At 36.1% G+C, this 27,476-nt stretch overlaps 2 protein-coding genes across 2 annotated transcripts; one reads left to right on the forward strand and one right to left on the reverse strand.

The window, feature by feature from the left end:
- Positions 1-336: 336 nt before the first annotated feature.
- Positions 337-14,442, reverse strand: LOC113111044 (uncharacterized). Its single transcript, XM_026275420.1, has 18 exons — positions 13,789-14,442; positions 11,342-11,509; positions 11,151-11,248; positions 10,957-11,071; positions 10,770-10,841; positions 10,417-10,532; positions 8,511-8,667; positions 8,008-8,138; positions 7,767-7,863; positions 7,396-7,674; positions 7,101-7,232; positions 6,763-6,915; positions 6,301-6,518; positions 5,963-6,131; positions 5,698-5,829; positions 3,990-4,733; positions 2,304-3,549; positions 337-968 (listed from the first exon to the last, which is right to left on the reverse strand). The coding sequence occupies exons 1-18, from the start codon at positions 14,194-14,196 to the stop codon at positions 916-918; spliced, it is 4,488 nt and encodes a 1,495-aa protein (XP_026131205.1). The 5' UTR covers positions 14,197-14,442; the 3' UTR covers positions 337-915.
- Positions 14,371-27,359, forward strand: LOC113110591 (lysosomal alpha-mannosidase). The gene is given in 16 exon segments (XM_074559937.1): positions 14,371-14,461; positions 17,509-17,659; positions 18,414-18,427; positions 18,430-18,533; positions 18,642-18,720; positions 18,803-18,907; positions 22,948-23,117; positions 23,120-23,233; positions 24,402-24,415; positions 24,417-24,474; positions 24,477-24,505; positions 24,724-24,960; positions 25,074-25,299; positions 25,301-25,318; positions 25,549-25,638; positions 26,173-27,359. Coding segments are annotated over 16 exon segments (1,545 nt in total). The 3' UTR covers positions 26,218-27,359.
- Positions 27,360-27,476: the final 117 nt, after the last annotated feature.

Below are 27,476 nucleotides of genomic sequence, written 5' to 3' on the forward strand. Positions count from 1 at the left end.
ATATAAAACATCAACTCCAAAACATACCTTTTCAAAATGTGATTTTAAAATTTCTAAAACATTTTTAACAACATTGCTTTCGTAATGTGTGCAAGAGAGAGCTAATTTGTCATTAATGATCAAATTTATGCCTCATATTGTTGGCATGAAAATCTTACACACTCTAGTAAAATGTCAAGTTATTTTTAGCTCTGATGGGAGCTACCCTGTGACATGTGTCATCTTATAACCTATCAAGAGTCCTGTTTCCAACACTGTGAAGTGCCTTTACATTGACCTAAATTTATTATGATGCATGTTATCTTTAAGTTGAAGCAATCTGCATGTTAATCACACTTACAATGCGGTTTCAGCTTTATTTTGTGCAAAATAGGATGACATAAGTGTGCGAATGACAAAACAGCATGAACACACAAACAGTAATAATCCCTTCAATTGCATACATGCTTCACAATAGTGATTTACAAAATGTTTTCTCAGATGTACAGCTTACTGCACTGACTTTAATTCATATGCAAGGCCTTTCTCATAGGAGTGTTGTTATAATTTCCACAGTGAACAAGCAGGATGAGGTCTCTGGGCATGCTGAATTTGTTGTTAGCTCTAAATGGGTGTGCACAGAAGTGTCTTTTTATTGTACTTGGGCTGACCATTTTTCTGTACTTACCTAAAACTGCAAAGTACGCATTAGCGTGACAAGGGCGCCATCTGGAGTTTGGCAATTAAATTTTAAACTTTGTAAATGACATGATCTTAGATCAACCTTAAGAGTTAAATTTACCTTGTTGATATAGAGAAGAAAACAACTGAAATACAATAATACACATACAGCATATTGCATGTACAGCAGATAAATGGATCCATTAATCCATCTTGTCATTGATGTGACCGGTTACATGTCCAGAAACCGCCTTCTCATCCATGGAGTGGGTGGGCTACCTGTCCCCTCTTGGTTTTGATCGATAGCCCTGCAATTAAAAAAAGCAATTAACCTGCCATTAAAAAGGAGAAATAATTGTTCATTTGTTTTTCATTATAAATTTGCATGTGTCATATCATATACTCATTCACATACTCAATTTTAAGCACATTTTAAGTCTAAAGGGAAATACTGGCCTAATTTTGAAAGCTGTGTTTTGGGCCCAACACAGCTGTCAAACATGGCAATCAATTTCATTGTTATCCTCATGAGATATTTCATTATTACAGCCTGGAGTATTTGTCGGTGTAATAAAGGCGATATCATTTCATGATTAATAACTGGAGCATAAAAATATCTAATGCAATTACAGACACCGTCTTTTCTTTCTCTTCATCCAGAAATGCAGACATCCCTCCAATAAACGCACAGAAGCTCTTTATCCATATTTATGCATAGCCTGTACTTCTGTGTTGCAAATATCACATTTTATTAGAAATGTTTTCATTCATATCTGTAGCTCAAAATCTTTTGAAATAAAAACAGTATTTTCCCCTCATTTGTACATGCCCAACAGATGGAGCTTTTTGCTAATCTCATCACACTTCGGCAGGTCACATAGTCTGGCCACTAATATGAATATTGCAGTACTTAATCATACGAAGGCATACCAAGCTCTCCTAAGAACAGCACTACTCTATTGTTTTATATTTTATCAAATAATATTCAGTGATGGCCAAGTAATTATACAATATATATGTGTTTTATGCATGTGTTGTTATGCTCACCTAGTCTGCATTTATTTGACCCAAAAAGTAGTAAAACAGTATTTTTATGAAATATTATTATAATAACATAAGATATATAATAAGAAGAAATCATTTTAATATGCCGATTTTGTGTTTAAGAAACATTTATTATTATTATTATTATTATTACTATTATTATTATAATCAGTGTTGAAAACAGTTGCTCTGCCTAATATATTTGTAGAAACATTGATGCGTTTTTAAGGATGCTGTGATGATATAAAATAAAAATTTAATTGAAATATAAATGTTTTGTAACATTATAAATGTCAACATTATTTACTGTCACTTTTTATCAATTTAATGTGTTAAAAAACTTACTGACCTCAAATGTTTGAACTGTAATGCATATAATGATCATATGTATTTATAATTATATTATTTATTATTATAATGGAGAAACTTCCAGTCTGAATTAAAGAATGACCACAATAATACAGTAGTTGTGCTGCTTAATATTTATGTTTAGTGTTCATTAAAAAGCATTTATTTATTATAAATCTCTTTTGGTCAATTTAATATGTCCCTGATAAAAGTATTCATTTCTTAATTCAGTTGTGAGAGTCTTTTCCTACCTGTTTCTTCATCCGTATTTGTTTCCACAGTACAATTTGAAGTAAGATCACCCACTCTTCCTCTCCAGATATCTTCCAGTTCCTCTTCCTCCTGCTGGAATAACCAGTGGCCTGGCTTAAGAAGCTCCTCCACGCTAATGTCAGGTTTCTCTGCCCAATTCACACCTGTCTCTTTCACTGTATCACTGAAACACACTGCACAGTCTCTCACACCACAGTTTATGACACGGCCGCTCTTACGAGAGCCTGGGCCATTAGGGAATGATTGTTTTGAGGGGTTTATCTTCATGTATTTGGATGTGTAATATAAGTGGCTGTTCAGGTCTTTTATTTTAGTGTAAACACTTAAGCAACTGTGAGAACCTGATGAAGAAGGACACAGAGACCTGCAGTGAGTGACCAAGGCAGAGTCATTGACCACTGGAGAAGAGGCTTTGTGATGGCTGGAGGAAACATTATCAGGTTCTTCATATTCAACCGACGTGAAAACCCTTAAGACAGGTTCTGTGCTCTCATAAACTTGGTTTAACTGTTGGGTCTCGACCTCAGTGGTTGGTTCTTCTGTATCGTCCCAATCTTCCGTATCTGCTGTATGAAGGTTTATTTCAGTTTGTTTAGTATGTAACACTGGTTCTAACCCCATTTCTGACTGTGGCGTTCGAGCTGAGGGTATTTTTTGGTTGTTTGAGTCATCATAAATCTGGAAAGGTTGATTCTCCTCTTTATTTTCCATGTCCAAGACACTGTTGTGAAAACACTTGGGAAGACTGAAACTAAGAGTGGATCCTAGAGACAAATAAGAGCAGATGTTTTTAACCGGTCCACTTGAAGTCTTGACAGCATTAGGCAAATTGTCTTCTGGAAAAGAGTTGGACTTGTTATCGATGACAGAATTCACCGGCAACATGTCTTTTTTAATAAAAACCTGAAGTTTGGAGTTTGATTGACTTTCTTTCACTCTCCCTTCTCCTTCTGGCCAAGTGTTACACCTTCGCCTGAAAATGCTTGAAGGCTTGCCAGACCTTTCCGATCCTACAGATCCAAGCAGAGAGTTCCTTCGCTGGTTTTCTTCCTTATTTGTGGTTGGCTCTTTCAGCTTGAACATAGAGCTTGGCTTGAATCTGTTGTGATTATAAACCGTTCTCCTCTCAGGTGTGATGTTTTCTGCTGCATGTGTTGGGGATACGACCTCCAAGACTTGCCCTGTTGATCTGTAACTATCCGAGACGTGCAAATATGTGAACACCTGCAAAAAAGAATGGAATGCAGATAAGCTTTAGATAAGCTGAGACATAATTTATAATATCATAAAACTAAACTCACACCCAGTTGATAATGGCCCACACACACTCTGTAAGCTTTAAAAAATTGTATGGCTCTTGAATGCATACATACACAGCTGTGATGGCAATAGCCTAAGCATGACTAATACGATTGCATGCCAAGTTAATAAATCCTATATGGCATGAGCAGGCTTCATAGCGAATTATTACAATACACACCACCAGGAGGCATTTCAAAGCCACGCCATGGAAAATTAATCATGAGGTCATTGTTTCACCACATGGGACAAGGATGTACAGAGCCCAGAGAATAATAAGCACATGCATGTCTGGTTTTTGTGTGTGCTTTGATTTCAGTTTGGAATGTGTCTGAAGTTAACACACTATTTGAAGTCATACTTACTCTATGAGTGACTTCAGCTGCCACTTCAACCCGCAGGTGGTCATCATTTTTGTTTTGATTTGATTCTAGATTGTTGCGTGCAGATTTCTGCATCCGGTTCAGGCTGTGGCTCTGTGACTGAGTTGTTTGCGCTTGATTCTCTGAATTTAGCATCTGATCGACTTCTGGTGATAGTTGCAGATATGTTTGGTTGTTGTTGGCCTGCAGATTCTCTGGTTGGTGATTGCAAAATGAAGATTCAATGTTACATGTGGACAGTTGGCTGGATATTTCTTCTTTGCTTGGTGACTGGTCTGGTTCTCCTTGGTTTTTGATTTGCAACAGTGCTAGATTCACACAAGAAGATTTGGGTCTGGTGTCTTTACTCTTAACTGATTCATTCGGCCATCTCTCCTGGAGCATTTCTTGTGGCTGTTGCATTTGCATTGAGTTTTTGTCCTGTGATTGGCAGCTGTCTGCCTGAATGCAGCTTGCTGACTCTTCAAATATTGCATTATTGTTGGGGGACCATTGCTTTGTCACTTGGTTAATGCCTGAAGACTGGTCGTCAAAACTCAAAATGAGACAGATGCTAGAGCCTAGGGATGTCTTTGAAAGGCATGACTCCTGATTAACAACACTGGACACATCATGCCTCCCATTCTGTTGATCAAAGTTGTTTTGAGAGGGCTGTGTTTCAGCAGTTCCTTTGACCTCTCCATTTATTGTGCAAAGACCATCAGAAGGGTTTTTGAAAGGTATAGCCTAAACAAGGAAAACATAACTTAAAAAATAAGAACAAAAATAATAGTCCACAAGGCAACACATAAAAAATAAAAAATAAAATAGCTGAATTTATTAAAATAACCCCCTTCAAAAGTTTGTGAACCCTTAGCTCTTAATACTGTGTGTTGTTACCTGGATGATCTGACAGTTTTCACCCCCCCCATCCCCCCCCCCCCCCCCGGCTCTTAATGCATTTTTTTTTTTCTTCTGGAGCATCAGCGAATGTTTGGACCTTTTGTAATAGTTGTGTTTGAGTGCCTCAATTTTCCTCAGTGTGAAAAAATGAATCTCTAAATCATACAGTCACTGCTGGAAAGAGTTCAAATATGCAAAAGATGCTGGAAAACTGAAGAATCTGGATGACATGGTGGATTTTTCTGAAGAACTCTGCTTAGTTTAACAGTTCATAACAAACAACCATCACAAAACCAAAAAAACTGTCATAGATCATCCAGGTAACCACACACATTATTAAGAAACCATTGCATTTGGTTATTTTAATTATTTTAGCTATTTTTTGTCTTGTGGACTACATGTAAACAATGTTTATGTAAAATAGCTTACTCAGGACAGTACTAAATAAGAAATAACATGCATTTTGTATGATCCCTCTTATTTTGTTAAAATTATTCACATTTTCACAGATTCTGCAAGGGGATCCCAAATTTTTGCATGGCACTGTAGCTGTGCATGATTGTGTTTCATATCTCTTGCATCACTCTTTCCTCTAAAATATTAAGGCTTATTTTAGTTTATTTGTTAAACATTTGTATATTAAGGATGAGCATGTGCATTCAGATTGCCATCATTGCACAATAAACTTCAGGGTGACACAAGATCCTGATGGGGTTAATTTTGCCATTATGATCACATGACTCTACATAAGCCATTTCATATTTAAAATCATAACATTTTTAAATGATGATGAAAAAATTCTAATAACCTGCTGTTGAGCAGGATCGTTTGTTAACTCCGGTCTCCCATTCTGGTTTCTTTTAAGCTGCTCTCTTTGAACGTGCCAGTTCACCTGGATCCATCCCAGCATGCTTTGCAACTCATCTGTTCTCTCCTTGATCTACAGACAGGAAGATTATAATCAAGAAAACATCATAACGAACACTCTGCAGATGGATGGCGCATATTTAGACAGCTGAGATCGCTTTTAGATGACCATGTGGCAACTGTAAGTAAATCAATCACACACTCACAATGTCTTTAAACCGACTCTCATCTTGCATAAGCATTTGACCAGCTGCAGCCAGTTTGCTAAACTCATCCAGCTTTGTTTCAATGCTGTGATCAATCTCTGCAACTTCACTCTCTCTCCAAGCAGAGCCGCCAGCGAGGATACAGGATCTGGTGTTCTCTGTCCACGTACTACAGGACACAGAAAGAAAAGACTGTATCAAAATATCACATCAGTCCCAAACTAATAGGCTATAATATAACAAAACCACACATGGGAAAGTATGTCTTGCTAAAGTTGTTGACATTAAATATGAAATATTTCTTATGTATAATTATCCAAATTAGTCAGACTTCTTACATCATGGCAAGATAGTTTTCGAAGTAGTCCTGGATCTGGTGGAACTTCTCCAAGCGGCCTCGGTTTTCAGCCATGTTGCGGCCTACTTCCTCCCAAGCCTGCAGGATCGCCTGAACCTCTTCCCTGAGAAGGGCTCTCTGCTCTGGGGAAGGAACCTTCAGCTGACTTTCTAGTCTCTCCATTTCTTTCACCTCTCCCTCAATGATATTATAATGTGCCTTTGTGGGACAAAATATTTATTCATTAGCATGACCTTAAATGTCAAACTGAAGCTCATTAAAACCATTTCCCTTATAAAGGAACCTATACATTTTTTTATGTTTAATCTTAGCAACTTTTTAATACCAAAGAAGCTGGGCCCATCTTTAAAAGCTTAATTTCTGCTCGAAAATCGTTCACATACATAGTGATTAACATCTATTTATATTCAGTTAGTACAAATTTTTATTTTCATTATCTGACCTCTAGGTCATCCTGCTGCTCCTGTAGCCCCTCCAGACCACTGAGGTCGGAGTCACAAAGCACAGTCATATCTGTTTCCATGTCCAGGAGGTCCATACTGAGCTCAGCACAGCGGCAGAGGTGCTGGTTTATCCGCAGTGTTAGAGTAGATAGCTGAGGAAAGATAAATCTTTCAAATTAGGTGTCTCTTGGCTTGATATTTCATCATCTAATTCAATCACAGTGACACATTTTGAGAGAAGTTTAAAGTCATTTGTGTGATATAAATGAGTGAAATATGGCTTTTTTAATTCATTTATCTGTTGGACATCACTTTGTGAACCAAGCTCATATTTTACCGAGCTTTGTAGCTCATTAGTGATCTGGTCCTGCTTCTGGGATCTTTCTTGTTCAGTTTGTTGACTCAGTAGATTTAGTGACATTTCTGGAGCCTCAGCCATTTCTTGCCTATGCAGAGATCCAGGAACATCCTAAAGCAGATTTACAACATTTATATTTTCTTAAATCATTCACAAACACACCAAGTAAGGAGTTTGAAATCGAGTATGCTAGTTTAATATTCATGTTCATGTTTTGGTATCATCATAGTCACCTACAACTACAGCTTGGTGAAGGTTATGATGGTTGGTTTACCTGACTTATTTTGTGATAAGCACTGGGGTCAAGAAGTTCAAGGAACTTTTCAAGCATTCCTGAACTGCCTTCCTCTGCTTTTTCCGGGAGATTGTTTGAACCTGTGAGATCTGATACCATCTGTGCAGCTTCATCTCCAGATAGTTCTTTTTCCGCTGGTTTAGTCTTATTGTTATCTCCATATTTATTTTGCAGAGCATCCCAAAGGACCTCCACCTGGCTTAGGAGCTCCTCTATTTTGTGGTCTTGTCTTTGCTTCGAGCAGTCATGCTCTTCATTCTTTAAAAAGGAGATGAAAAGAGATAAGTGAGATCATTTATATACGAATTTAATGCACTGTAATGAAAAAAAAAATCTTGAAAATGCATTACCATTCCAGTGGATGTCGTCAACTCTTTCAGCAGCTTATTGGTTATGAGACATTCTTGAGAGGAAGCAGGGGTTGTTTGAGCCATCTGGTCGATACAGCTGGGAAAATATTAAGTGTTAATCAAACTTTACTCAACAACTGCATCTTGAATTCCTTTGTATGAATTGACACATTCACATTTATGAATCATTTACTTCTTTAGTCAACAACAGCTTCATTGTGAAATAAATCACTAATTGCACCTCTTTAAGTCCTGCTTTTCTGAGATATTGTCCAGCTTGGAACAGCTGCTTTCCAACAGTGAGATTTGACTCCCTATAGAACATTCCTCAACTGGACTCCACATCCTATGGGTCCACAGGCCTTGAGAGCACTGCAGAAATACATGTTCAGGCATAGAAGTTTAATCATAGATAATTTACACCAGAATATCGCAGACACATGGGATGGCATCTTTTGATTCATATTTGTATCTATATCCATATTGATATCAATTTTTTTCACTCTCAGATGGAAACATGCCTAAACAGAAATCACAAAATGAGTACTCGTAGGAAAGAGACTATTGTCAAGTAATATCACTGTCTAGAGAAGGTCATCTGGCGAGTGTGATACATTTAAAGCCTCTGTGTAAAAGACTGTTTCACCAAACAGAAATTTCAGGCCAGTTGATTTTTCGATGTGGTCATGACTGGTCATTTATAATCATATGCTTGCAGATGTTTTTGGATGCACTGCAGCTAACCTCAAATCCTCGGAGACGGTTTTGCTCTTCTTTGACGTCTTTTCCCATTATGCTGTGACCCTCATTTCTAGCAAAGCTCTGTGAGTCAGGGCATGTGGTTAGAGGATCGGCGGGTAACGCTGACGGGCGTTTTGAAGAAACATCTGTCTTCTGGTTCCTGTAGAAGTGGAACAAAATGTTACCTCTAATGACACCGCTGGGCAGCATTACTCTTCAAAACATTTCAAACATATCATCATGTTTCATCATCATTTTTGACTATACAAGTCAGTAGATTTTAAATCTTTAAAGCTAACAACTTGCAGATTAAACATATAAAAATATCTACAGAACCCTTGCATCATTATCTTTGCAGGTTATGTAATCCTGGACAAGGTTTTGCAGCAATTGTTTTGGCGTTGGGAAGATATTATTTTTGGCAGGCTTTTCCCTCTGGTCGGGTTAGCTCATAGTTTCAGGAAAGGTGTGTTCGCAGAGCTAGTGATAGAGGATTTGATGAGAGAGCCAAAAAGGAATGTAACCATTGCTTGTTGACTTTACTTCGAAAAATTGGGTAATGTCTGCAACAGCTTTTTTTGTTGTTGTTGAAAAGACAGATATAAAATAATGTTTATATTGCGATAATTTTGCCATGGACATAAAAAAAGAAAAATTTCTTGATAAACATGTTTTGTTAGCGAATAACAATTGTTATCTATCTGTCTGTCTGTCTGTCTAGAGAGAGAGAGAGAGAGAGAGAGATCTAGGCTGCTGCATATTCAAGTCAGAATATATATGTATAAGATATCATATGTACAAAAGTCTGTGTAGTGCAAGCCATCACCACAAGAGTAATAAATGTTTTTGTTCTGTTTTCCCAGAACAAAACATAACATTTATTAAAACTTTTTCTTTTTTTAATTAATGAATGTGTATACCTGAAAAAAGTGATTTCTCTCTAACTCTAACACAAAACTCTAATTGATTTCAAAATAGGTTGTAAGTAGGTAGGTGTAAGTATTGTAGGTTATAAGTGGGGCTTATTTTACTCTATATTTTTGTTAAATCGTGCTTTATTAGTCTGAAGTAGTTACTTTAGTGTGATTTATGACAATCATTTAGACAGTTATTTTTATCAGTTCCTTCCTCACTGCATGGGAACATTCCTCCAGATGTATTTTCTCAGAGTACCTGTCTCCCATCACTATATCTTTATACCATATGAGCTATTCCTCACATCTGTACCACCCTTTCTCTGTTTCTGTCGTTCATTCTCTGACATTTTCAGAAGTCATACAGTTTAGCAGAAGTCATGTTCCAAATCCGAGTATCCATAATGGTGTGAGTATCTGTGGAATTCTGTGTTTAAAGCTGTTGATTGCTCTGTGATAAAGACCTATGATACAATCAGTGTAATATTTTGTAACTTAAAAGGGTGACGTTAGCTAAGCCACTAATCACAGCTTTCTGTAATGGTAGTGGCAATGTTTTAAACCAGACATGCATGGTTTAATAGAAAAATGATCTAAAAATCAAAATAATATTTTTGTAAGCTCTAAGTGATATTTATCTTCCTGGATACGGAGTCAAACTTCAAAAGGGCACAAAACATTACATAAACCGGCAAATGCTTAAACTCGGAATGAATGTGTGAAACTAAATACGGAGCAATTGCGTCAAAACAACATCTACCATTTATGATCTAAGACTCTGCAATAGGTCAATATCAAAATAAAAGACCATAACATTACATCACCAAACCACATGTCAGCTTCACTCCTGCATGTGGACAATTATGGATTCCATCTTAGCATGATGTCATGTACTATTCCAAGTCTTAAATATGGCATCACTGCTCTCCAATCCTTTGTTTACTATAGTGTTTTGTTCACAGGAGGACAATGGGAGTAGGTGGACTTTCGTTTACCGGAGAAACTCCTGGAGAAGTGCCCAGTTCTCCTTCACCTCGGCCTGTTTGCATGTAACTCTTCTGGCCAGCGTTGGGTGGAGAGTTGACAGCCGAGACGCAGACTCATTCAGCATCTGGAAAGAGAGTTGTCCAGGGAGGGGTGGGGTCATGGAAGGAAATGACATCATTCATTTGGAGTTCATTTGCTACAGTCCAGAGACCAGTGTGAGACCAATGCAATGGGCTACTATTTGGTCAAGTGAGAAATCATACATAAAAAAAACAAAGTGACTGTGACACTGCGACACTGTTTTCATGTTCTCAAATTCAGGAGACAGTATTTCCTCTAATGAGATCATTGATTGACTTACACTTATCTGACAGGCGATTTCTCTGGTCTCTTTGTCACTTTTTGGGATGTCGCCCGCCAGTACACGGTTTCTCTGCAACAAAATGTATACTGAATAAGGGCTTGTATTATATGTGGAATAATGATTAATAACGACTGTTTGAGGTCATCTCTAAATGCCGAAACAAATCAACCCTTGTTTTCTCAACCTTGCTGTTGATGGTGCCAATAATGCTGTCGGCTTGTTGGTAAAATGATGAGACGTCTAGAGCCAACATGAGATCCTGATGATAGTCCCTCAGGAGTGACCTCAACTTTAGCCACCTGCAGAGAAACCTAACAGTTTATATCACTAACAAAAATGTCATAATGCTCTACGCTCTATTGTGCCAGGAAATCTTACGATTTGTCAACGTTGTCCCCCGGGCTTTGTCTTCTAAACATTTCCAATCCTAAATCTACAGCATCTGTCTTCTTCTGAAGAGGTCTTTTTGGTTCCTCCTGGCATAGGAGATGAATAAAGAGTACATGAGGTAATGGTACAAGAAGACATATTAATAAACAAAACAGAAACCTCTTTATGATGCATTTAACCTGCATCAAGTCCAGACTTGTTGTCAGTTGGATGAGAGAGTTCTCAAAGTCTTTAAGGTCTCTCCGTTGGCTCTGAGATGCGTCCTCTGGTTGATCATGTGGGAAAGTTGGCATGCTGTAGTTGTAATGAAGGTTCCTTATCTTCCTTCCTTTAGTCCATGGATCAGTCTAAGACAAATACCGAATAGAAAATGAGTGCCAAAGTTGTAAAGATTAATAGAGTACGAATGACAAAAAGTACCATTATTAATGTTTTTAGTTTGTACATTTAAATTTGACATTTAATTCAATGTGCTGCTTGCAATTTGATTGAAGATACAGATTCTACACCTATTTTCTAGTCCCAGTATATGTGGATTACGAACGTTTTTTGGTTTACTAATTTTAAATGTTTCTATTTCTTTAATTTTTTATTTTAAAATATTCTAAATTTATCTTTTTATAGCAATAATGTTCTACCAGTTATGGTTTTCATTAAGCTCTCTTGGCCAGTGCCTTCAGACTCTTGACCGACAGACTATTTCTCATTTTGTAAATCTCCCAAAATGTCTTACATCATTCTATGTTGCTGCAACTAATTTGGTTTGTGCGCCAAGTTCTGGTTCTTTTGCAGTTTCTCAGCTGTTAGGCAATAAAATCATGTTGTTTGTTTGGGTACATGAAGTACAGATTAAGTACCAAATTAATTCAAGAAGATTGCTTTCAAGATGATATGCCAAAACATTCTCTTCAGAGGTATCAGATTTCTCCACAGCGAACACCTCACGATTATGCACCTGTGTTTGGGACACCCGGGGGATTTTTATGATGTATTTTATAGCGTAAAACACAATAATAGCAGGATCTGAGTCTGTTGGCCCACCCACAATACATGAGCCTGCAGCAAGGTGTGGTAATTCCAAATAATGATCTCATCTAGCGGTGCTGGTGTTTTATGTTGCTGATCTTGCATTGCTTAACCGTCTTCTGCACCACTGCGATGACTGCATCTTCAGCACATGGTGTTAAAAGTCTTTAAGAGTGTGCAAACCACACCTTCTGCCCTTTAGCATTTATAGTGTTGTTTTACCACTTATCACAAAAAAAGGAAAACTAACATAATTTGGTACTTTTTTAGCCACAAAGTGCATCACAACCAATGGTTTCAACATTATCATCAGTTTAGACTTAGATACTTCCTCGTATGTTCCAGTTTGGAACTACGTTCCATTTTTTTGTGGAAATTACCAGTCCGTCTCGGATGTGGGCTTGTGTAATGAGGGGCCTGGCTATGACCTCATCTCAATGAGCACAGTGTGCAAAACTGTAATAATCCACACACGTTTTTTCTTCTTTTTTCTTCCTCTCACAATAAGACAATGTGTTCTCGTTGTGCTCATTTGTGCAATGAGAAGTTGCATTTCTGGTTATGCAGTGGGAAACTCTTTGCAGGCATTTGTGAAGAGTGTGCATGGGCATAACAATTGAACAAACAGCTCATAAAAAAACAGCGAGAGACGGAGTGAATAATAAATATGGAGCTGGTGTGTGTGCTGTTGGTTTGCTTTTGTCTGTTTTTATTTTTATTGAGTCTAAAATTGCTTTCAATTACAATTATTTAAATATTACAGTGGGATGTATATTATAAATTATAAGATATAAACTAGATGAGAATGTGGTGCCTGTTGAAAAATGTATATTTGTTTTATTTATTTATTTATTTATTTTATTTTATTTTTTTGTGTGTTTTTTTTGTAGTCTTATTTGATTTTTATTATTTATTTTTGTTTATTTTTATTTATTTGTGTACATTTAAAATGTATCATCACTATGGGATACATGTCAAGATGTTAATTGTGAAGTGGACTACAATGTTGATTTTTTTGTAATAGTGATGTTTAAAAACTTAATAAAATACTAATTATAAAAAAAAAATTATAAGATGTAAAAATGATAAAAAATTAATGCTTAATCGATATTGCTATATATATAATTAAGTATATTTATTATTTATTATAAAGTTTATTGTATATAGTATAAACACTCTCTCTCTCTCACACACACACACATTATCATTAAAATGTAATATTAATATAATTTAACATTAATTTAATGTATCATAAAAATTACCAACAATTTTAATTAATTAAAAATTAATACAAATAGTTTCATATACATTACTTATAACCCAATAAACCTCTTGGCAATAATCTTTCTTGAAAATTAAATGCCACTTGGTTTGATACTTTATCTAATTCAATCATAAATCTTCCTTAAACATTTGAATAAAATTCTAAATATAAATTGTACATGCTAAAGTTTTCTATATAATCTATAATTATCATAGATTTATATAATAAAAGTAAAATAATGTAACAAATGATTTGTACCGTAGGTCTCTATGTGCAAATATTTTCCAGCTAAGGAAAATAATGTCCAACACATGAAAGCAGTGCAGTCTTGCTCACCTCCAGCTGTGCACCGGACTTGTCACTCAATCTTTCCTCAACCAGAAACAGCTTTTCAGTAGAAATACTTGGCTTGTTTGTCTCATGGTTTGTCACATCAAAGTCACTGACAGTCTGGCTTTCAACATTTGCACACATAGCAATCTTCCTGATAGATCTGGAAGATGCTGACGGGGACACAGAGTCCCTGTCATCTTCCTCTTTAATATCATCAGAAAGTCCTTCCACAGGTGCAGATGTGGACAATATCTCTTCATGGAAAGGAGAATTGTCATTGTTAGAGTTGTTTTTTAGTTCACAGCAGTCCAGAACCGGTACAGGAAGGTTGTTGCCAACATAATCCAGACATTTGTTTTCGGAGGGGACAGATAACTTGGTCCCAATAGTAAAAGGCTGGATCCTCTTCATTGCTGTTCTTGCATCTGATTGAGGAACAAATACACATAACACAATAAAACATCAAAAGAATCCTTCTTCTGGTAAATCCAATCAATTTATAAGTCTGAAGTCCACCGAGTCAGTCAAAAAAGCTAAAATGGTCCACTCTGAAGTCGTCTGGGGCACAGCAGAGAGACTTTTGAGATGCAGACTGCAGGAACTGTGGAGAACGTGACTCCAGCCTCACTCCCGCACAGACTACGAGAAAGCGAGAGTGGGTTGAGGGAGGAGAGAAGTAAGAGAGAGAGTTAGCAGAAACAGGGTGAGGTCATCACACTCATTTGGAGGGAGAGAGGGCTGTAAACCCAAGCTGTAAAAGCTTCCTCCCAAAGTAAGAAGTTGTGGGCAGATAAGAATCAGAACCACAAAGTCGAGCCCTCTCTAAGGCCTTGCTTCTCGACAATGATGTCATATATTTTTCCTCAGCTGTTCCCCTTTTTTTTCTCATGCAGTATTTTTGTCAGATTTCATGTAGTGTGAATACAATTCACAGATCCATTTATGTTACAGAATATTTGGTTGAACTAAAAATACATGTGCTCGGATGCTTCCTGCAATAAAATAAACATAAATACTAGGTGAGTAGATGCAGGAGGCTGTAAGTGGTTTAGAGGATGGTAGCCTCATACTATCTAAATGTTTACAGAGCAGCAACAAGGGAAAGCATTGCACATTCTGGCTGTGGCCCTCCTCTGATTTAAACCAGGTGTTTTAGTGCAGTGTGTTGGAATAAGCTACTGTAGCATTTGTCTGTAAGGATCGGTTTTATCTCAAAATCCTGATCGTAATTTAAAAAAGAATTTATTTTGTTATTTGTTTGAAGTTTACTTAAGCAGACTTAAAGGTTCATTATATGTTCATAACACGTTATTGTGGCAGCTACCCCTTTAACTGTCACCCCGTCCCTTATACGGGATGCCTACATTTACTTCACTATATTACAATTAAATCTAATCTAATCTTGACAAACTATGTATTGTTGGAAAGGTCTAAGACTCCCAAATATATATTTTACCAATTTTATTTTGTTTACACAAAACAAGAGTGTACATGACAAGAGTGCACCCTAAAAGATCAACATTATAACAGGAGTTTTGACCTATGTTAAAAAAAAAAAAAAGATTTCTTAGTTGCCTGTTTCTCTATCACATTTTAGAAATCATCAGAAATTATATATCAACTGAAAACTTAAAATCTCAAATTCATCCTTTAAAACCCATTTTAAAATCAGACATTGCATTACCATGTAAATGGTACATCAATATCATGTGACAAAATGTTTTCTTTCATGAATTATAAAAATGTAAGTTTGGATCGTTCACTATAAAGATGTTCAAAAATGTGAGTGACAGTTAATGGGCTACAAGAGACCAATATATAATCTACAATGATATAATATAAAATGTTTATGATTGCCAAGCAATTTAAAGGAGCAGTTTCCCCCCCAAAAAATTGTCTATCTTGCGAATAAAATTCATTCATTCATTAAAAAAAAAAATTAAAGGGGAAATGAACAGCAACATTTTAAAATGGCAAAAACAACAACAACAACAACAAAACAATGACTACAAACAAACAGACAGGCCAATAGGTAATGTTACTGCTTGTATATACCTAAAATTAACTGTACTAATTGTACATTGTTGAACAGAGAACAGAGATTCCTCACAAAGCCTTTGAGTAAAAATCTATGCAGCAACATGATCTTGGATTCCTTTCAATGTGGCTCATCCTATAGCTTGTCTTTTCATGAAGAGACTAAAGTGTGAACAAAGACTTTAGTCACAGGGGCTCCATGAGAATCATCTTTCTTTGGGCTCATGCTGGACTGCCTTTTATGCTTCTCTTGGGTTTTCTTCTTACAATATAAAGTCAAAGTTGCATGATTAATTATGGAGGGATAACCACAGGGGGAGTCATTCTGTAGGGAATATGAAATTGAATATTTTGATTGGTAAATCCTTTGATTGTGCAATAATCTGACATTTGAGATGATGATGAATGACTTCTAATGGTCTAACTATATGACATAATGCTTTAAAGATCAGAGTCAGTTCTTCAACTTTTATCATGATAAGCCCTTTAATAAGGTGTATAGCTTAAAAAAGAAAAAGTAATCTGTTTAACATGAAGTACTAATAAAGTACAATAAAAATACATCATGACATACATTATGTTTAAAAAAAAAATTCCACTGTAAATTAATTTTAGGATCTGGGGAATGTTCGCTATTTGTTATGGGAGTCAGACAGAAGATTGATGGGGGGTACGTGACTCTTGCAAACCCATGAAAAGGAGGGGGAAGGAAAAAGGAGTGCAAGAGAATGAAGTAGATAAACGGTGAGGTCATCATGATCCCAGCTGCAGACAGTGAGGCAGTAAACCACATCTGTAAAAGCTTCCTCCCTTAATAAGTATACATAACGTTGTGTCTTTGTGAGCAGGAAAGGCTACTGATTGAAGCAGAAAAAAATAAAAAGTTTATCAAAAATGTTTCATGTTCATTAGACACTAGCAGTTAACAAGTGGCAATTAAAGTCATAGTTACATTGTTGTCAAGGGACGCTGTTAGGTACACTTAAAAAGCAACTTTACTAGGGGTAGAGATACTTGTTATGGAAGCAATCTAATAAAATAAAATAAAATAAAATAAAATAAAATAAAATAAAATAAAATAAAATATATTGTCTTGCATTTTTATCGATGGTTTTATTTTGATATTTAAGGACTTTTAGTTTGGTTTATTCGTAAACTACGGGAGAAGTCACGTGACATATCACAATCCAGCTGTCATATGATAATGTATATATGTCATATGATTAATATGAGTTTAATTTTCACCATGGCTGAGCGCTACATCAGTTTTCTGTTCCAGCTGCTCTTCTGTCTTGTGTTTTCTTTACCCACGGGTAGAAACTCTGTATGCGGTTATAAGGTGAATTTTGTTTTGATTTAATTACTTTTTTTAGTTCTTTGTTGTACGACGAGGTTTGACTAAATGTAAAAAAAAAAAAAATGCACTAAACTTACCAAAATACCTTGGTATTTATCATTTTTGCACTTGATGTCACTTCATTACCATAGTGTTTTATAGCCTGTTTATGTGCATGTATCAAAGTAGATGTTAAAAGTGAGTAAAAAGGAGGAAGTAAAACTCAATATTATTGTATCTTTCCACTGATAATGGACAATGTATCTCTGCAGGCATGTCCAGCCACAAATCCTTCCATGCTGAATGTCCATCTGCTTCCTCACACACATGATGATATTGGCTGGCTCAAGACTGGATCAGTACTACCAAAGTCTGGTACAAGAACATGGATACGCTGATCAAGTATGTAAATGCCCTGCAAGCTAAAGGAAGCTAGGTGAATGTGGTTTACTCTACACCGTCCTGCTACCTACAGGAACTCAACCTAGCCAACCTCACCTGGTTTGTGTGCATACATATCTAATACATTTAAATATAGCCCGCTATATGGGTAATGAAAGGTTCATATTTTGGTTTTGGGTGTCCACAATAACAGGTTGGAATGCATGCAAGGTCAAAAACACTTTCATTGTCTTATAATATGTATTTATTTTTTACTTTACTTGTTTAACGACTCCCAAATGATTCTCTCAACGATAAAAAACATGTAACCCCCTCCTTTGCGTGATGCTAATCTGTGGTGGTTGGTCCGATTGATCTTATTTTCATTCCATTTTGCATGTAAATAATGCCTGATAAAGCAGCGTTTGTAAGTACAGTGCTGCTTTGTTTACAGCTGTTACCTGGGAAACCGCAATTTTTACCCTCCAAAGTGGCACCTAATGGCAAAGAATGAATTTGCATAATCATTCAGACCAACGCAAAAAGACCAAGCGGACAGGCAGTATGCTAATGTTTCATGTTGACATCAACATAAAAAGGCTTGAGATTAGTTTTAAAAACGGCTCGTTTCAATGATTCAGAGTTGACTCTTTCTTTTGAGATACAGTAACTTTATATATGGTGCACTTTCAGATTTAAAACTTTGCAGGGTGTTTTCCTTCACTTTGTTACACACTGCATGAAAGGTCATTTTAAAAAATCCATAATAGGGGCACTTTAAGCTATCCTTTGATACTAGCATAAAAGGGATCTCTTTCAAGTGTTTCCTGTGATTCTCTTTTATTTTTTTTCCTGTCCTGGACATTCATCTTAGGCCTCTGAAGACAGATGATTTTTTCCCTATGCTGATGATGCTCATGATTTCTGGACAGGTTATTTTACCAGCCGACCAGCATTGAAGTTATACGAGAGACTGAGCAATAGCTGACTACAGGTAATGCACACACACACACACACATACAAAATCACATCTACAGTGTTTATTTATTTATTAATTTATTTATTGGGGCGTAATCTGTATTTTTTGGTTTTGATCTTCTAGACATGCAACTAGTTGAAGGTGCTTGGTGGGCTCAAGTCCACATCTGGACCCTTTGGTGAAGGGGATATTGATATTAAGAGTAAGTCTATGTCCGTTGTAAATGTATCACTTCTGTTGGCTTTAATAGATTGGTCTGTTTGATGTCTTTTTTTGTCGCTCAGAGAGGGCGATGGGTGTAGCCCAACATCACGATGCTGTGTCTGGGACAGAAAAACAGCATGTGGCATATGACTATGCCAGGAGACTGGCTACAGGATGGGCACATTGTGAGGTACAAATACATAAACTGTAATGTTTTTGTAGGGATGTCCAGCTCATATAAAAGGCACTATACGCAGATTTCAGTAAATGCATTCATACAATAAAAGTACCGTATTTTCCAGACTATAAGTCACACTTTTTTTTCATAGTTTGGCTGGTCTTGCAACTAATAGTCAGGTGTGACTTATTTATCAAAATTAATTTTCATGAACTGAGAGAAATTAACCAAGAGAAAACATTACCTGTCTCCAGCTGCGAGAGGGCGCTCTATGCTGCTCAGTGTTCCTGTAGTCTACACTGAAAACATAGAGCGCCCTCTCGCGGCTGTAGACGGTAATGTTTTCTCTTGGTACTAAATAAATGCAACTTATAGTCCAGTGCGACTTATATATGTTTTTTTTCCTCGTCATGATGTATTTTTGGACTGATGCAACTTATACTTAGGTGCGACTTATAGTCAGAAAAATACGGTACATTCACTTTTAAATTATGATCTTTCTCTTTTTTTATTCTCTCTCAGTTCTCTATGAATGTGTACAATCCTCTGGGCAGGACTGTAAGCTGGCCTGTTCGTTTGCCCGTCAGTGGTTCCTTGTTCAGTGTTACTGATACAACTGAAAAGCAGTGGACAGTAGGGTTGTGCCGATAGATGATAGTATCATGTATCGACGATAGTCATTAGACATTAGCAGATTTCTCTGTCGATAGCCAAGACGATATCAGGCTCTTTCTCCTATTAATGTATTAAATAATAATGATAATTTTTTATTTTATTAGGTAGCCTATTATAATTCGGCTATCAAACTGCCCAGCTATTTCACTTCAGCACTGAATTTCTCTTTCTCTCACACACATTCACACACACCGCGCGCGCACTAGAAGATTAGAGCCTGTAATGTTAGTCGCTTAAATTGTAACGCTTTGACTCGGATAACTCGTTAAATCCATGAAATTAAAGAGAGAGAAAACTAGGAGTTTTTGTCCCACACATTTAATGGCGGACACACTGCAACCGCTCTTCTCATTCATGAGAGATTAACTCTTTCATGGAGTTACAAATAAAGTAAAGACAAAATAATAACATCTCACGTAGTCCTTCTCTTAAAGACTGATCACTTAACTTATAACACTCACTATGTGGTGATGATGTAGAAGGACTATGTGAGAATCACTATGGTTGATAAGTTCGCTCTGGCGCCTGTTATTATTTTCATGCACACCGTACTATAATGTGATGCATGCAAAATACATAGTCTTGTCCGTTACAAAGTCTCCATCCACAAACAGACGTACATCGTATTTCTTTACACTTTAACAAGTAATCTGAACGGCCTACTGTATGGAGTTAGAAATGTGTCTTTATTACATGCGAGAAAATAAAAGATCTGAGAGAAAAAAAAAAGTTTGAGAGAAAAAGTTATCACACTGATAGCAAAAAAACATTTCATGAGAGAAAAAAGAATATTTGAGAGAAAAAGTTTTCATGCCAATAGCAAAAAATAATAATATTTGAGACTAAAAAAAGTTTTGAGAGAAAGTATTTTCTCATAGAACATAAAAAATATACATTTGAAATTTTAAAAATTACTTCTGAGAAAAAAATCTCTCTCAAAATACTTTGAAAAAAAACTCTCAAATATATATTTTTTGCTATCAGTGTGAAAATATTTTCTCAAAAAAAAAAAAAAAAAGTGTTTCTCTCGAAACGCTTTTCTTTGCTCTTGATGCAATTTCTTGCTCTGGTGTCAGGATTTTGCTTTCACTGTGAGAATTGTGTCATGGGCGGGGCCACGTTCCTATTGGCCAGCCGGGTGAGCATCGTCTTGTCTTGGGAGTCGAACTGAATCATTACACCATTGTTCGGTTCACCTGCATAGATGCCGTATCTGCCTTATGGCTAGTTAAGTTGAGCAGTGAGCACGGACACTCCAATGTTTGGGTAAGATGATGACACACAGCTGGCTGAGCAAGTTCAGTATCACTGAAGATTAAACATTAAAAAATAGCACTCATATTCATGAATGAATGTGTATTATATTATTTGCTTGCTAATTGCTAGTAAAGCTTACCAGCCATCATGCTAGGTAAACTTGCAAACTCACCTGGTTTATACTATGTTTAAATCAAATGCCAAATTAATGTTTTGATTTAGATAGTTTCACGCCTTATTTAGTGAGTAGTGAGCAGTGATTGATATACCGTTTGAAAGTGTCCCACCTAGTTTTGTTTAAAATAGTCTTTGTATGGTTGTTGCAGATGTTTAGCTACACTGCATGTATAGCTCACAAACTCAGCTACACGGGGCTTATTCTAAATTTTTTTTACCATCTAGCTGAGGTCTAGAGCTGACAAGGTAAATTGCAGGTCTAGGACTAACTCTTACATTAGCAACCCACAAATATGTTTGTGCCTGTACTGTCATGGTAATTATTTTTTCTTTTAAATCTTTCAAACGGTATGTCAATCACTGTCTAACGTTAGCTAGTTGTAGGGTTGCCACTTTCCATGCATACTAACGTTAGTTGAAAGTTGTGCGGGAGGTTGTAAGAACAAGCAGTTACTCTTCAGGTGCTTTGAGGCTAGCAGACAAGTGCAAAGGTAGAAACTAGCTCACTACTCACTAAATAAGGCGTGAAACTATCTAAATCAAAACATTAATTTGGCATTTGATTTAAACATAGTATAAACCAGGTGAGTTTGCAAGTTTACCTAGCATGATGGCTGGTTAGCTTTACTAGCGATTAGCAAGCAAATAATATAATACACGTTCATTCATGAATATGAGTGCTATTTTTTAATGTTTAATCTTCAGTGATACTGAACTTGCTCAGCCAGCTGTGTGTCATCATCTTACCCAAACATTGGAGTGTCCGTGCTCACTGCTCAACTTAACTAGCCATAAGGCAGATACGGCATCTATGCAGGTGAACCGAACAATGGTGTAATGATTCAGTTCGACTCCCAAGACAAGACGATGCTCACCCGACTGGCCAATAGGAACGTGGCCCCGCCCATGACACAATTCTCACAGTGAAAGCAAAATCCTGACACGAGAGCAAGAAATTGCATCAAGAGCAAAGAAAAGCGTTTCGAGAGAAACACTTTTTTTTTTTAGAGAAAATATTTTCACACTGATAGCAAAACATATATATTTGAGAGTTTTTTTCAAAGTATTTTGAGAGAGATTTTTTTTCTCAGAAGTAATTTCAAATATATATTTTTTTATGTTCTATGACAAAATACTTTATCTCAAAACTTTTTTTAGTCTCAAATATTATTATTTTTTGCTATTGGCATGAAAACTTTTTCTCTCAAATATTCTTTTTTCTCTCATGAAATGTTTTTTTGCTATCAGTGTGATAACTTTTTCTCTCAAACTTTTTTTTTTCTCTCAGATCTTTTATTTTCTCGCATGTAATAAAGAACCAAAACTCACTCCATACTACTGTATATATGTGCAATATTTTAAATGAGTCCTCACTAACAAAGTTTAATGCCACAGTTATGTTAGAACGCACTTGTTTCTGTGGTGGTGCGTCTGTCTCGTCATGCGGCGCGACTGATGCATCAAGTCAATTAAACTTTTTTCCAAATATATATACTTTATATTTAACGTGTTCATTTATGTCCAATATAAGTGTTAAACTGTTGGACTTTAAATTAAATTTACTATTGATTTTCACCGTTGTATGATTTTGCAGAACATTTAGACTGATAACTTCCATGAGCAGATGTGGCAAATTTGTCACAGGACGCGCGATATGACAGTTGCTTCCAACTATATATGAACTAGCTGTTTTAAATACAGTATTTTTATATTTAACGTTAGTTCATCAGTATGTTTGAAAGTATTTTTTTTTTCTATTATTGGTGATTCCATAGGCTCTCTCACGCACCTGCATGGTTTAAAACACCAAATAGTTATGCTATTACAAGTAGAAGAGTCTCTCTCTGGCTCCGCCCACTCACGATAATATCGTCTATCATCGATCTCAAGGGCTTACGATATAACTATCTGAAAAATCACCATATCACCCAACAATAGTGGACAGTCAGGTTGGAAACTATGTGTTTATGTCATTTAAGAGTATTTGTAACATTTATGATATGAAATCATCATCTCTGCTTTTCCCTGCTGTCTGTCAGGTGGTTCCACTATCTAAATCCACACAGCAAGTGAGACAGAACAGGGGCTATGCTAAAGGTGAGCTGGTTTTTTCCAGGTTGAAGCTCCTCCTCTTGCCTACACTACGTATATCATCTCTATGCTAAAGGATGAGTCTCCAGCTTCCAGTGCCAAGCTCAAAGCCACTCGCTCCATTCAGAACAAGGTACATGCAGCAGCATCTGGTTAAAATCACTAATCTAAACTCACTAATCTAAGCAACTCAAGACAAATATGTAAAATCCATAGGAAAGATGAAAATAAATAAAACATCCATAGAAAACAGATTTTGTTTGTTATTTTGAAATAATTTGGGCTGCAAGGCTTTATTTGATCAAAAATGCTATAAAACATTTTACATTTTTAAATATATTTAAAAAAAAATTATTTAGTCCTGGGATCGCAAAACTGAATTTTCACCTTTGATGAATAGAAAGTTCAAAAGAACAGTATTTATGCGAAATGGAAATCTTTGGTAGTAGCGCAAAAGAATTATGATCAATATTTGCATCCTTAATTTCTTAATAAAATTATTCATTTAAAAAAAATCTTACTGACCCTTAACTTTTGAGTGATAGTATATTGACACCCACTTCTGTATTTAGCAACTTTGTACTCCCACATGACCTTGTGTGAACTTAGCTGGTGGATTTTATATGCAAAGTGGTTAACTAAATGAAAACAGATGGCATTTACAAGTTTTCACAGAACTTAAAGGTACAGTACATGATTTTTGCATGACTTTAGCAAACTTTTGGGTGAAAAAGAGGATGTAAACGGTCATGACTATTTTTTGATGCAAGAATCAAAGAATCAAGAGCTCAAGAAACAACCCAAAATCTTTCATTGGTAGGAAACTGCACTTAAGATATTATGTCACTAAATGTATAATAGTTATATATTAAATTCACTGAATACATTTGTCTTACTAAATTCTGACTTTTAAACAAGTACCGGTAGTTTTTATTTTTGGAATTAAAAATAATAACATGAGAAAATAAGACCTAATCAATTATGTTTATGTGAATACTCACCAAAATGGGTATTTTGTAATAATTGTGTTTAATAACACATTGTGTTTAATAACTCTTTTTAATATCAAATCTGTTCTGTGCTTTATTTTCCTTATTCACACAAATTTGTCAGTAACTAAGTAGTACTGGACTTTTTGTGATTATTTTGCAGTTAAATGCAAAATTATTCAGGATCACAAAAAAGATTCTGATTACTGAATGGACTGGCTAGTGTAAAATTTCACTAAAATTGCATATTTGGACTTATTTCATGTTTCAGTAAGCATAAATAATAAATCTGTTCTTATGTATGTGTTGAAGTTCTTGAAGGTGACTTGACAACATAACCGGTCTGTTGAGAACCCTGACAAACCTGGAAATGAATCAAACCATTCAACTCTTCGACTCACTCAGAACTTCTACTGGTTCGTTTAGGCTGATTCAGTCTGTGCTGTCCAGTTTCTTTCTACCATAGTATTATCTTTGGGTTTTTTGAGTTTTTTATGTGATTGGATATACCTTGAAGTAAATACAATGGTATGCAGTATTTAGTTTTCATGTTTGATGATATAAAAAAAAGTGAATCATAGCACCCCCCAATAAAAAAGTAATGTGTGTTTCTTGTGCTTTTTGACAATTGCAGGTATAATGCAAGTGCTGGAAATAACAAGGAGAGCCGGCAGACGTCAGGGGCTTACATTTTCAGACCAAATTCCTCAGACCCCTTCGTCATCAACAAAACTGCTGAAATACAGATAGTTACAGTGCCCAGCACGTTTCAAGAGGTGACGCAGTGGTTCAGCCCCTGGGTGTCACAGGTTGTCCGTTTGTATGAGGGCCACAGGGAGCTGGAGTGGACCGGGGGACCTTTGCCTATTGCGTGAGTAAACACACACAATCACAGATTCCTCTGGATTGTAGATATGTTGCGAAAATGAAAGTATTGCTTAATAGCTCTTCCTTTCTAACTATCTGCTCTCTTTCTCTTTTCAGAGATGGTTTAGGGAAAGAAGTGATCACTCATTTGGATACAGACATTGAGTCCTCTGACTATTTCTACACTGATTCCAATGGCAGAGAGATCTAGAATGGCGATGAGGAGATAAAAGGAAATAGAACGATTGATTACAGAAGTTTTTATGTCCATTTTAATATATATAAAAAGATATGGGATTTGAAGCAGATCGAGCCAATCGCTGAAAACTACTATCCAATCAATTTTTCGCGCTTACATCAAGGCAAGTGTCGTTCAGCCAATTATGTCAGTTTTCTTGTCTTTTTTTTTTATTGATCCTGCATCTGTTTTTATTATTTTGTTTATATATTTTAGACTCCATTTATTAGAATTACACTGACATTTTTTTTTCTTTTTATGTTGTTTTCATCCTTGATTTCTCGTCGCTTAGATTTTCATAAACCGTCTTGGGCCTATCCTGTCAGGGAATCTAATATGTTTGTGGTCATTTAGGATGACGAGCATCAGCTGACAGAAGTGACAGTAGTGACTGATCGCTCTCAATGGGCCAGCGGCATCTATAACGGCTCGCAGGAAATAATGGTAATATATAATCACCTTTCCTTGTCTGTCAAACTCTCCCTCAGTTTAGTTATTATAAGTTAAAAGTGCTTTGTTGGCATAACATACAGAAGGTATGGAGCATTTTCAAGAAATAAAATTCAGAGGAGAACAAAAAATAAACTAATTGATTATAAATGTACATAAAAATGAGTGTGATTATAAATTAAATTATGTATTTTTATTAGTGCTGGACAACAATTAATTGTAATTAATTGCATCCAAATTATACGTTTTATGTACTTAATATGTGTGTGTGTATTCATTATGTATATATAAATACACACATATGCATATTTAAGAGAAATTTTATTTCAAAACTGGAGGTTTGTAGAGCATCAATGGATGGATGAACTGAATAGGTTGCTCCTCATTCCTGCAGAGTTCAGCTCCAACCCTGATCAAGTGTGTTTTATCAGGGTTGGAACTAAAATCTGCAGGAAGGTAGATCTCCAGGAACAGGGTAGGGCTAGTAGATGACTGAATATCTGACTGATCATTCCTTCCTTCCCATAGTTCTCTGGGCTTCATGCTGCTCTGCCCCCTGCTGTTCGCCTGTGATATTGTCTCAGTGGGATAAAGTCTCTGTTCTGATTAGGCTGGAACATCAGTACCAGGCCAAAGAGAGAGAAACACACTCGCAGCCTGTTACAGTCAACTAACAGGTAACACACATTTTCATTCATATTTACACAGTACAGTACAAGTAAATCCTGCTGCAGTCACTGATTGTGTTTCACAGGGACTAAGAGCTGTATATAAATTCTCAGAACAAACACCCAAAACAATTCTCCTTAATAAATATAATAGTTCTGGTGTTAACCAAGATTTGCCCTGCTGAATCCTGATACATAGTTTTAAAATATCTTTCTTATGCATTCAGGAATATTTTAAGATAGATGGCTAATCTGTTAACTTTCTAAATAGGAAGCTCAGGAATATATTTGGGGTCCAAAGGATACAGGATTTGGCTATATTTTAATAAAAATGTATGAATGCTTATATTTTTATAAAACACAGTAAGATACTTGAATTAATGCAACACTTATTGTGTAGTCAACTCAATCTTGAGTGCATTATTGCTTATAGTACATAATAAAAAAATAATGATAAACTTCATCTTTATGCATGTGCAAAAGCTTTTTTTTCTACTCTGGAGTTGCTCGGAGCGTCTGAGATCTAGGGGTCTGGGGGCAAATTACTGGAAAGAGGACATGAACCGCCTGCAGTGGATGGAACACAGTTAGCCAATTCTTCATTTCTCTAAGTTTTGAACAAATTAGCTTCCAGAAATTAAGTGTTTAACATGTTTGTCTTTCAGTTTCACACAGTGCCAAAGACCCCTCACCATGGGAAGTTACACTAAACCCAATGGCGATCCGCACCTTCTTGTTGGGAGTATGACAGCTGTAGAACCCACAACCCACAGATCACTGTACGAGCCAATCAGAGTGTAGTATTGGAGTATCCAAACCTGGCACTGATTCAGGAAGAACTGAACTACACTGCATCGTTCAATTAAAACTGGTTCTAGTGTTTTTAATTTTGTAAAACTTGAGTATGGATTTTCTTCACACTTCACTGTGCCAAATGTTCATGAAGCTGTATATGATCTAGTCTTTATTTCTTCTGCATTAATCTCACACTTTGTTTAGCTACTGGCCAAATAGACAGTGTTTCTTCTAATATTCATTTGTGCAATAATTTTATTGTATTTTTCTATTGTGCCTTTCATATGAAATTGAAATTTTTATAGAATGAACTGCGGAATAAATTTAATAACCAGTAATAAATTGTTTTTCAATGTGTCCCGCTCATGC

The sequence above is a fragment of the Carassius auratus genome, chromosome 11 (genome assembly GCF_003368295.1).
Source record: "Carassius auratus strain Wakin chromosome 11, ASM336829v1, whole genome shotgun sequence".
NCBI lineage: Eukaryota > Metazoa > Chordata > Actinopteri > Cypriniformes > Cyprinidae > Carassius > Carassius auratus.